The sequence below is a fragment of the Cyclopterus lumpus genome, chromosome 12 (assembly GCF_009769545.1).
Source record: "Cyclopterus lumpus isolate fCycLum1 chromosome 12, fCycLum1.pri, whole genome shotgun sequence".
Taxonomy (NCBI): Eukaryota; Metazoa; Chordata; class Actinopteri; order Perciformes; family Cyclopteridae; genus Cyclopterus; species Cyclopterus lumpus.
Genome location: NC_046977.1, coordinates 9,562,643 through 9,575,659, shown reverse-complemented (window position 1 = coordinate 9,575,659; position 13,017 = coordinate 9,562,643). Strand labels below are relative to the sequence as shown.

Here is a 13,017-nt window from a genome sequence, read left to right as displayed (position 1 = left end):
AGTGCAACAATAACTCGCACAAAAAGCTTCAACTTCAAAGTGTCGAGCCTCGTCATTTATTGCCAAAACTAAAATGTGCGATTGTCGATCATGGCTCAAGGTAATTACAAATAATTTGGTCGCAATGACTCACGAGCCTGTCGTTAGACTGAAGGCCAGCCAGAAAAGAAAAACTAAATGTGTCGCTGGAATCCTCATCTGACCCTACTTACATTACAAAAATATTTTGTTTTTTTCTTGATTAAATGAAAAAAAGGTTGAACAAGATTTCTGTCTGATGTTTTATATATAATTCTTGATTTTTCTTATTATAGAGGAGAGATGGTTAACTGCCTGCAGTGATAATAAATGTGTGAAATGGAACTTTTGGAATATAGGGCAAACTGAAGAGGCTCCCCCCAACAACATGCTGTTTTCTGACATTTTCACACACACACACAAAACCAACCACCTTCTCAAACTGTTCACTAGAGGGTACCAGACACAAATTCAATGTAAAAACAGGAATTGCAAAACTAGTGAATCATTGCACCAGTGTTATATTTCATTATAATCCCCATTACGAGTCAGAATTTCACTTTTTCCATTATCACTGCTAAACAAATGTATTCAAATGGAAATGACTGAAAGTTCTCACAATTTGGGGGAAAAAATGTAGGTAAGTATAGTAATCTTTAAAACAAGATTAATAACCAACAATAAAATGCATGGTGCAGGTGTTTTAAATATGTAAAGCCTCAGTCACAGTTTTATCAAACTCCATTGTAGCCCTGTACAGGGGCCTTCATTGGTAGCATTCACACAAGAAAATAACGTAAAAACAGAAATGAAAATTACAAAATAGGTTTATTCATATAAACAACTACAAAATTCTATTAAAATGTATATTTTGCAGTGGGAAACATATTAAATGATATGGTATTACATCGTTTCACAAAAGCAATATCAAAACACATACAAACAGATAATAAGTTAATATGTATTCTTCACATAGCTCTTCTGCTTTGACTGAGTTTATAGAGGAGGCACGACTATCCTGAGATTCACCATTTTTTGGATTTGTCAAACTTAGATGACATTTCAAGAATATTTCTAAGATTATCCTTCACTGTGTATTCTCCCTCCCACACAGTACATTTCCATATGGCCTCATATTTACAAAGTATTTTGGAGCTGTGAACACTGAGACTAACACTGCATAGATGATTCATTCACACCATCAGAGACATTGAGTAATTATCATTTTATTATTATTTCAGGACTCCCAGGGTGACTGAGTCCTTCCCCTCAGAGGAGTATGGGAGTGAGGATCGTTTTGCGGTGGCATAGGAGGCGTATGAGGGGGCGGAGGAGGTGGAGGAGGAGGGTAAGCGGGGCAGAGTGGATGTAGAGGAAGGGAGGGGTTGAGTCTGTCTGTCAGGAGGGCAGTAAGCCGGAGAAGAAGACCTGCCCTTGCTTTGCAGGCTGCTGCTGCTGCTGCTCTGTAGAGGAGAGCTGGACGTTTTCGGGCCTCGAGTGAGAGACGACGTGGAGGAGCTGGAGAGAGGTGAGGTCCTCATGCCATAACCGAGGATTCCTGTACTCATCAGGAACTCCCTGGAGCCGTAGGCTGGAGGAGTTGGTCCACGGGAGCCCGGAGGTCGGATGTTGTCTGGGGGTAGACTCCTCCTGCTGGGGATGTCATAGATTCCCACATCTGGGCCATAGAGGGCCTGGGATCTGGCTTGGAGACGCAGCATCCTCTCCCTCTCCTCCACCTCCCGTCTCTCGTGGATTGATGTCATGATGGTTTTTGAAAAGTTGTCATAGCGTACAGCTGCAGACTTCTGAGGCGTCAAACTGTGAGGACCAAGATCGCGATGGTTGTCTCGTAGACTTTGAGAGGTCTTGTCTCGCATCGTCAGACCTGGGGGGCTTAGGTCTCGTGATGTTACGCTTTGGGATGCAAGGTCTCTTGGCATCAGCCCTTGAAAAGTGGGACAGGGATCTCTTTGAGTGAAACCTTGGAAGGAAGGTGAGGGCTCCCTTGAGGTGCGCCCCTGCAGTGGTGAGGGGTCCCGATGCATAAACACGGGACTGTAGCCGTGAGGAGGGGGCCGCTGCACCACAGACCCGTCTATGCCCAGAGCCATGAAGTGAGGGGGGTAGCCGACTGGAGGAGCCCCTCTCTGAGCCAGGAACTGAGGATCTGCCGGGTTAATGAGGTTATCATAGGAGAGGCTGCTGCTGTGGTTGGCCAGCAGGCTGGAAGAGCTGATAATCCCCGGTGGGGGATTGGATCCCAAACCGTCACCATGCATGGCAGGTAGCTGGGATTTGCTGCCGTGGCGATTGCTGTGTTTGAGGGTGAGAGATCGGGTGTTGAGTGTCAGAGAGTTGAGCTGCAGCGAGCTGGAGATGGTGTTGGTCTGGACAGGAAGGCTGGCCTTTCGGCTGCCTCTCCCAGGGCTTTCTTTAGGCTCAGAGCGGACATCACGACCTTGGTGGTTCCCTTGCTGCTCGGACGTCTTCAGCAACTAAACAACGCAACAAAAAGCCAGACAGAAATATCCGTCAGACAAGGATCAACTCCAAGACTTGGATAATGAAGCTCATGCTCCAACAATATAACAAATTAATCTGAATAAAAAGCACCTGCTCTGGAGGAACGGGTGACGATCCTCTGGATATGGCATCCAGGACAGGCCGCAGCTGTGGCACAGTGGGAATGGATACAGGAATGATAGATTTGGTGTGGTGTCCCATCTCTGGAAGAGAAAACACTTTGTGGTTAGGATACGGATTACAGATATTCTATATTTTTCTTATTGGGAACAAATTCCATGAGGAGACCAAAACCAATGTTGATCAAGCTGGTTCCATTGGTTCCTACAGAAAATGTAAATCTTGAAAAAAGGAACTCACAAATATATATTACAATTTTTCAAAAGGCTCAATAGCAAACGGAGGACGGAGGAAATAATGCATTTGTTGAGGACTACTTTTAGCTGCGGACTCATTTGGTGCACTAGTCAGTGTGTAATTACAGCACCAGGACATGTGTATGTGGGATAGACTCAAAATAAACTGCAGTGCCCTCATTGAAAATGAAGGAACATGTCACCCAGTGCAACTGTGTGGCCCATTGATGAGTTTTTAGATTAAAATGGCACAGAGCAATAAGTGGTATCCGGTTTTGTGCACAGACAGGACAAACATTTCCATATCTTTGTCACTATAACAGTATGTATACTGTATACATATGTGGCTGGTTATCAAAGTATATATGCGTCATCCTACAGTACCATCCATGACAGACAGTTGGCTTTTCAGCAGGCCGTGATCTGGTTTTGGTGGCAGTGGTGGGGGAGATTTCATTTGTTTGATGTCGGGCAGCTCGACAGCGCCAGCTGAGGTTCGCTGGCAGGAGAAAAAACAGAGAAGCATGAGGGATATGATCCCTTAACAACTGAGGTTACAATCCTTAGAATTTGAATTTGCCATGTAATTTGTTTTTTTTTAACGTACTTTATTTTGGAGATCCGGACACTGCATCCCATTGTCCCTGACTTTCATTTGCCTTTGCCTGTCAATCTCTGGTCTCAGGAAGGGAGGTTGAACATGGATCGCTGTTTTCTTACGGGGCCTCGCTGTGTAGCTGGTGTCACATGACAAACAGGGTATCAGCCAATGAGTTATAAAGCTTCCTAAAAACACCGTAGATTAGGTAGAGGAAATGGCTCTTACTTTGGAGAGATTGGGCTGCAAACCAGATACTCCAGGTTGTTGCAACAACCTTGTGTGAAAGGATTTACTCCTCCTTGAAACTTCCCAGTTACCTGGAGGATCATGAAGAGATAAAAGTACACTTGTATATAATTCCTTAGTGTTCAGATGTACAAAAATATATATATATATATATATATAATTTGTTGCGATAATAGCTAGTATATACAAATAACATAATTGTTAAGTCTTAAAGATCTACTTTATGGAAACAATTTTCAATGAAATCAAACTGACTTGTTCATTGGTGGTGCGTCCTCTGGACACCAGGTAAAAATGGAATCCAGTGAGACCCAGGACCGGGATAAGAAACAGCCCTGATATGCTGATTACTACCAAACTGCACACACTGTTAAGAAAAACTGCTTCCTATGAGTCTCTATAGCGGTTCACACTAAGAAATGTACAGATACACGTATTGAGTGTGTATAAGGATACGTGACAGTGCAGTGCAGCTTCCATAATTCGTCCATGTGGTGCAGGACATATATGAGTCCGAAGGTGAAGACACCGATCATGTGAAATGTCAGCGACAACAGAAAGAGGAAGAAGTAGCGGTAGTTTCGCCTCCCGATGCAGTTGTTCACCCAGGGACAGTGATGGTCAAAATCCTGAGCGGTAATTATGGTCAAAAGAGAAATCAAATTACAGAGACAGACAACAAAAAAGGTGCATGAAACAGTGAGTTTACATCAACTAATTTGCAGAATTGAAAATCAAGCATTTGTTGAAAACTGTGTTTTCTTAATACATTTTGTTTAATGCCGACTGGCTGAACCCTTTTTCAAATTGCATTTCTACTGAGTCTGCAAGGGATCCGAGAAAAGGATTAACCTGATTAATGATATCTCTCTCCCTCCATTACACTCTGTCCATCATTCACTCTGCAGAAATCCCCTTTATTGACTTTCCCCACACACAGTGCGACACTCATTCAAAGCGCTACTCACTTTAATGCCCTGATCTGTCCATCCCCACGCTTACCATTCATTATCCACATTTAAATTGTTTGGTTTTCTCCCCTGGACGTAGTGTTTCTTACTTTAAAACGTTTCAATGCCATGTCTCTTCTCTTGTTCATGCACTAACCTCCACACAGTGATCACAAACGCTGCAGTGGGAGCAGCGTGGAGGCCGGTAAAAGTGACAGGAAGCACACCACTTCATCCGCACCTGGACGCCCTTCACATCCACATTCTTATACAGGGGAGCGCGGAACTCATCGTCCTTGTCCTCGTCCTCATTTGCTGTAAAACAATAAGGGAAACTGGTAAAATAACACTTCCACAAATTAAACAAAGATAAGTTGTCTACTATTAGCGTAACATCACTTTGATTACTAACCCATTGGGAGCACACCAGCATCCATAAAGGTTGCCATGGTGAAGTTGGCCAGCACAAAAAGGAAGAGGATGGCACAGCATGGCGGCACAGCAGGGCAGATGGTTACAGCCAGCCACGGGCATCTAAATATCCAAACACGGGAAGAAAAAAACATTTCCGATACTTGCGTATTGATTCAAAGAAGAATTCATGTTGTGAAATCAGAGGTTTTACATTGAAGTATCCATCCCTTATGTTGAGTTAACCCAAATTAAGGCTACAACAAAGATTTGAAGGGATAATCTACATCCCATTTATTCTGTTGGGAGCACTGGATCCCAAAAGTAATTGTTTACAGTGAAAGATAAGCATGTATTAGTGTCCAACAGTGCCCACAACCAGGGATTAAATGATGGGGTCTCTCTTTGCTCTCCAGCAGTAACTTTCTGATTTGTGTTACACAATGAAGCAGATCTGGAAACTTCATGGCTGCAGCTAACTACCAATTAATTATTTAGTCTATAAAATCTGAAAGATGCCCAGCATATGCTCTTCATTCCCAATGTCGATAAATATGCTAGTTTTATCCACCAAACTAAAATATATTTGGTTTACAATGAGACATAAAACAGACAAAAGATGCAAATCTTCACATTTGAGAACCTTGAACCAGTAAATATCTGGAACTTTACCCTTATAAATTATTCAAACTTATAACTTATAAATTATTTTCCTCAAATATTAAAAAAGCTGACAAAGGACAGGTACTAGAGTCCAGTGGTGGTTTAGGATTATAGTCGTGCAAGCTGTCATGTTACTGTTGTGTTGTTAAAAGCAGAAAGCCTTTCAGAAATTGTGTAAAGCTGAAACTATCAGCTGATTTGTCACTTAAGTTTTTCCTTAAAGCCAAAATGCTTCTACAAATGTTACAATGTGCTGTTTGTTAACATTGTAAACTGAATATCTAATAATAAATAACCTTTCGTTGGAGCCCTAGGTTCACAAGATTTGCAAAAAACACATTTGAATAAAGCTTGCTCATTATTACTGCACTGACAATAAAAAGCAGTCAAATAGTCATAATTAAAGATGTTCAGCAAAAACAATCATTAATGTGAATGAGAATGCAGACAAAAGAAGATTACTTAAATTAAAGTTAGATGATTCTAAACTCATAAACTATATATCAAACTGTTTTTAATCACAGTATTGAGGGTGTTCTGTGAGGATTTTAACCAGTAAAACATATTTCTGATTGGCCTAAAATCTTAGAGAACAATCACCTGTCTCTTCCACACACTCAGGATGTGCATGTGTGTGTGTGGACAGCTGAATTATACTGAACTGAATACTGGGAGTAGGATTGTGTCTCTTCTGTGTGAGATTAGAGGGAGGGACAGTGTAATCAGGTTACAGAGGAAAAGATTCACTGGATTATATTAACAGTGTTTGATTGAACATCACATGTTTAACCTACATAGATACTGTATGGGAATGTTCTATTTCAATGATCAAAGGTTACAGTTTTAGTATGGTCTCAATATAGCTAAAGAAAAACAATATTAATGTACCATATTATGGAACCAGAAGAACCACGGTCTGGTTTCCATTGTTCATGCATTTTGTCTTGCAGATATGAATCCGCGGCCAAGTAAACCGTGACCACAAATGAGTGATTAAACAAAAAGTATTATCGAAAGTGAAAAGACTGAGAAAATTAAGAGTCTTCTGCCTCAATTATGCGCTTCATCCCAGTGAGGCTCCAATCCCCAAACCCCCCGGTTGGTTTCAGGCTGTGGGGGAGGGGTCCACCCCCTCTAGAGGACCGCCTGCTGATGCCATGCCAGCTGCAAACCCAGTAATCCCTGGATTATGATCTCTGGATTATAGACCATTTCTGCCCGACCAGTGGATTGTGGATTCCTCACATTAGATGCTAAACATACAGATTGTGCATTCACCATATATCAAACTTTGCATTACCATATACTGGATATCATTCACTACTGGTAATCCATACCTGCAGATGACTCCCTTTTACAACAGATAATGAGAAGAAAAAATGGAAATAGGACAAGATTGCATAAGGAAATTATGAGGAGGGAGTGACTATATGCCGAAAAGATTAAGGAGCCCCCCCACCCCCTTTTTTGCGGTTGTGTGTCAAAGTTGTTCTCACTTAATATGGTCATGTTTGACATGTGCTTGAATTATCGTAGCTGATCAGAATCATTAATCTGTGTAACTCGAGCTGTTTAGTTCAAACACTCATCTCATCATTCTTCAAAAGATCTGAATAATACATCATCTTAAATCATTACCCTGAGTCTATGAAATAAGATTGTTATTCCTCTTTATCCTCACCAGATAGTCGGATAAATTATACAGTTCAATGCATTCACCAAGTTAGTTTCCATCGTTGGTACATTTCTCGAATCAGTCTCTCAAAAATAAATATGTCAATAAACATGTCAATGCCTTCAGAATAAGAAGACAGTCCAAATGCTTAGCCATGTTGTCAATAGAACTGTGAACTCTGTATTTTCTGATGTAAACTATGACTGAAAATACACATGGCTGCACTTTTTCTGTTGCTTGTATACATGGTAATAGTATAAATTACACATTACTGTATGTGGGAGATTGATTGCAAGAGATTAGACAGGATTAACAATTACAGTTTACCATAATTTGTCAATAGGCCGTGTCATTGCAATAGAGAAAAGCAAAAGACAAGACTGTTCTACACCACTGCATGGCACAAAGAAAAGAAAATACAAAATTAGAAATGAAAACGTCACTTAGGTAGAACTGTACATGCAGCGCTGTACGGGGAATTACAGTGAGAGATGGCTGATCACTGGTTCGCCTGAGAAAAATGTATCAATTCAGGTCACATTTACAAAAATGTCTAATAGAAATGTATACAAAATATACTTGGCAGCACATTGCAATTAATTAATGCCTAGATGATTTGGAGGGTTTAGACTATTCAACAGAGAACCAGTTTAATACATTTTGATCAGAAAGACAGAAGAAATTGAAACTGTAGAAAACAGCCGACATTTGCACGTAATCCTGTGCGTGAATTTGACAAAGCATTTGCAATGTGTTCAAAAGAATGTGATGAATGTGATGATGTGAAGGTTGAACAAAGCAGTTTTGAGAATTCAAAAATCGGGGACTGAAAAAATGACAAATGCAGTCTGCTCCAAATAAATGACAGCGCTGCAAATGAAACACTGAAAGTGAACCGGGAGCCTGTAAAAATCCATCTGATTGATTTGTTGTGTGACCGGATTACAGCGTGGACGCCATTGTGTGCACGGTGGGCCTCCATCATCGGCCTGAGGCCATCTGGACCGCAGGGAGGGACAGTTCATTACACTGCGGCGCGGCAAAGACAAGCCCCGCCTAATGAAAACAGCCCAGAAAGAGCTGTATTAAATCACGCAGAACAGTAAGCTGCTCTTCTGCAATCTGCACGCCGCCCTCATCCTCGGAGTGGGTCAGTGGCACAGCAGACGCCACACAGTTGGTCAAGTGACAAGTTCACTACTGCCGCTCGCCACAGCTCCTTTTGTGAAATACCATCACGGTGACATTACGTCACCGCCATGCGATCAGTCAGGTTCGTATAGACAACAGTCCAGAAAGCACTCGGGGTGAATCGATTCCACCGACTTTACACTAAATCTCCTCATAGCGTGCACTCAGTGTCGTAGGTTCAACCTCTCTCACGTGATTTCCGTGACTTGTGTGTGTCATCCGCATTTCATTATCCCTGTTCTCACTGTGCACCGACAAATAAAGAGGAAGGGAATTTGGGATTAGGGTTTTAACTTCCCAAAAAATGATTTCGATGGACTTTGCATTTGTTGCATGCAAGTAAAGCCATTTAAGCTTGAAGAAGTTCCTCAATACGAGATTCAGAACATTTATAAAGCAGCAAACAACTACATATGTTATAGTGCAGTAATGTCTACCTGAGCGAATAAGAATAAGTCCCTCTCTTATTTGGGTAATATATGAATTTCAATTTTAACTTAAAAAACCCCCAAATAACACCTTTGTCTTCTTGCAAATAAAAGGTTGAATTTATACGCAATAAAACAAAGATTATCTGAATTGAACACACTGCTAGCATTACTGAGCCAGTTCACTGATTAGATGACTCTTCTCTATCTGTGTGTACACTCTGTATATACTGTACAATAGGGTATATGATGGACACAGCATTAGCATTTAGTAATGCTAATGCAAATTACAATTTGAAGCCACAGTGGCCGCTGTTCAGCAAAGGTTACATAGTCTCGCTTCAAGTGTTTCAACATAAACTGCAACTCCGGGACAATAATTCACATGCAAAGAATGTCTTTCTAGTGGCCATACTTCAGAAGAGGCTGCCTCTTCTCGTTTCCACACATCTGAGCGGTTCACTTGCTTTATAAGCACGGGTTTCCAGTCTGGGCAGAGTGAACCATAGTTTAATCATCAAGGGACATTTTTCATGGTCTTTCTGATGTTTGTGGTCTTTGTGGGGCGTCGGCGACCAGCCTGAGTTTAACAATGCACCAAACCGTGAGCACTAACCCGAACAACAGTTCACGGTCAGAGGAACAAAAGCAGGAAACCGGTAACTGATGAATTTTATCAGACGAAGGAAAACAAAAGAGCCTCCACAAATTTAAAGGACAGAGTGGAAACGGAAGCATGCACCGTTGCACACACACACACACACACACACAAACACACACTGATAACTATTAATTTAAATTGCACCGTTTATGATTCAATTTGGGGGTAAAAGTGTTATCGAAAAGTGACAAAACAAAAGCCCACTGGGCCCGACTGGATGGCATTCACTGGTGTTCCTGTGATTCACAGAAACCAGAGGAAAGACCACGGTGGTGTTATGACAGATGACAAGCGGTGTCCCTTTGACTCGTCACCAAGGCGGGGCTCAACAGAGTGTGGCACCTGTCCATCTTTGCTTTTGGAGGAAGGGCGTCACGCCAGCTGCAGCTGCTGACTTGGCAGACACCAAACAGGTGATTGGTCAAACTGGCAGTCGACAGCGTTTCAACTGGAACATGTCTACAGGCTTTAATGTTAAAAAAACAACATTATTATTCTCAGACTGTCTGTATGAATATACCTGTATTCAGCCTCTATCTGAAACGCTGTGTTTTAGCCCAGCCTGCTCTGATTGGTTTGCGAGAAATGATGACGCACCTTTGTGAAGGTGGTTCTCAAGCCGTGGGTTGGAAGCACTCAGATAAGGGGCAGTTTATCCTTAGGTGTCAGCATGTGACATAGGACGGGGAGCCTAATCCGAATGTCTTGTTTAAACATGTTTCTGATCCAACAACTCTTACTCACCGTTTGTGGGCTGGTAGGCGCTCCAGATACCTATAGATATAGATATAGATATGTATACACACAAGCACTGAAGAGCGAGTTCTTCAGCCGTGAGCTCTGTTCTGCTGCGCTGTTAATTCAAGAGTTTTAGGTTATGAGGTCATCTCAACCCGTGTCCTATAAGAAGCAGCAGATCCTGGTTTTGCTGGTTTAGCAATGCTGTCCCAATTGAGCAGTCTCTTTCACTCCATCACGTCAGCAGGTCATTGATTTCTTTTTTTCTTTCACGGAGAGTAGTTCATTAGGGCTTCTCTCCCTTTTCTGGCCTGTGAGCCTGTCTTTATGTGACAAAAGTCTCATGATGACTTCAGCATTTAGACAGCTGTGAATTAGAGTTTAAATGTGTGTGTACTAGCATGGAGAGAGCTCCAAAGGGATTTGAATAATTTGTTTTAGAAAGCTACAATATATTTAATTATATATAAATAAATACCTGCTGCTAATAGTAAATTCAAAGACTCCATTTTCCCAGATGGGAGAGGTGGGGGAGGGTCACATGGCATTCACAAGTGGACCCTAATCCTGTACGCCCAATCTGGTGTCAGATTCCAGTGGAAACGGTGCACTGCTGGAGAATACAGGAGAAACTAGGACAGATATGGCTACGGAGGTCAAGGGTCAGCTGACTGGCATAGAGCTGATGAGGTGGCAGCCTTCAAACTGGAAGTCAACACTGGATATCAGTTTTCATACTTTAATACCCAACACTGATCTGCTGTTTTTTCTTTTATTTCTTTGTGGTTCTTAATGTAAAAGCCTTACAGATAGGTAGATGAATCTGACAAACCTATAGTCGTCATTCAAATTGGATTCCAGGTTATTATGGGATATTATATTTCATTTTTTCCTGCATGCCAGCATTGGCTTGAGTGCAGTCTTTTCCGCCTCCCACTAGTTCCTCCCAAATAGGTCAAAACAAGGAGGCTAAAATTAACCATTTCAACACATTTCAACACAAACAGGTTGTCTGATCTTCAAACTGCACCGTTGCAGAGCGTGTATCTGATTCCCTCCAGACAGAACTAAGATACATGTGGGTCCTAATGACACTGTGCTTGTTGATTGTGGGTGGCTTATGGCTAACTGTGCTTACTCTTAGTCCTCAGGGCGCACTGGGCCGGCCCCCAGGCACACAGAGAGGCCAGATGTGTTGGCTCCCCCCCCCTCATTTGTCCTTTTAGAAATTGAAAATCAACTAAAAGTATATATTTTTTTAAACATAGAAGCAATATTACAATATGCAGCATGAGGACCATCAAGAGTCAATGTATCCAACTCACACATGCAAACAGAGACATATCTGGATGAAAGAATAGGCTACCTGATGCATGGCGGATGAAGAAGGATGAGTGTCCGGGACATTTCCCGTGAAGCAAACCCACAGTGCGTGCGACCAACTTTTCATTTCATCGGGTGTCACTTACGTGAAGACGAAAAACAGCGAGGTGGAGCCGACCAGGAGGCAGGCGGCCGTGCACACCGGGATGAAGGCGCTGGGTTTCAGTGAGTCGGCGCCGCTGACTGGCATCCTGTCCTCTGCGCACTCATCAGAGTCTCATCGCGACGGCGAACACGGCGGACGAGTACCTGCTCGTTTCAGTCCCTTTATTCGGACCGAGCCCGGCATCAACCTCAGAGCGCTGGAAAAACAAAATCATAGTCAAGAAGGAGGGGGAGGGGGAAAAAAAGAAGAAGAAGAAGAAGAAAAAAGCCAAAGCCCGCAGCGGCACAGCTCAGTCCCGCATCCCGTCCTGTCCGTCTGTCCCGGCAGGCAGCAGCGCGCAGATGCCGCCTCTGGTTTATCCTAAAGGTGGAGCCTTTTTTACTCTTGAATCACGTGCAGCAGCACTACTACACTCAATTGCCCCCCCCCCCCACACACACACACACACACACACACATCCCCCAGATTATCTCTCTTTCTAAAAAAATAAATGTAAATGGTCAACCATGTCCATTCTTTTTTATATTATATCAAAAGACCAATGGACCACTTAATTATATGTTTTCATTCATGGACCTCTCCCCTTTGCATTTAGGCAGGGGAGTACAGGTGATGCCGTGATCAGTGTGACACATCTAATAATCATCAAACACTCAGAGGAGCATCACTGCATGCGTTTTATTTGCAGATTTCAGTTCAGCCTTTAATACACTCCAACCTGCTTGTCAGGGAGTTAAATTACATGCAAGTATCCTTTTTTTTAAATCATCAAATGGTTTTACTTTTTCTTAACAAAAAGGTTCCCACAGGTAATGGTCAATGGCTGCCACTCAAAGGTCAAACACATGTAGTAGAGGGGTGCCACAAGGCTGCATGAGCTCATCTAACACATGAAAGTAGACGCAAACAGCCAACTTGATGATCCCTTTAAAGACTGGTGTGACGGCAAAAACCACATTTGTACGTTAATTAGACAAAGGAACCTATATTTGACCCCAGGTTAGTAAGTCTACATATGTCTATGAGGGTCCTGTTATTACATCCAGCCAGATGTTACAGAGCCA

General features: G+C 42.4%; 1 protein-coding gene across 1 annotated transcript; it reads right to left on the bottom strand.

Annotated features, from left to right (window-relative positions):
- Positions 1-930: 930 nt before the first annotated feature.
- On the bottom strand, positions 931-12,205 carry zdhhc8a (zinc finger DHHC-type palmitoyltransferase 8a). The gene is made up of 10 exons (XM_034547020.1): positions 11,934-12,205; positions 5,110-5,231; positions 4,855-5,012; positions 4,204-4,376; positions 4,003-4,105; positions 3,727-3,818; positions 3,508-3,637; positions 3,285-3,399; positions 2,635-2,747; positions 931-2,516 (listed from the first exon to the last, which is right to left on the bottom strand). Exons 1-10 carry the CDS (start codon positions 12,035-12,037, stop codon positions 1,251-1,253), a joined length of 2,376 nt encoding a protein of 791 aa, XP_034402911.1. The 5' UTR covers positions 12,038-12,205; the 3' UTR covers positions 931-1,250.
- Between the last annotated feature and the right edge of the window lie 812 nt (positions 12,206-13,017).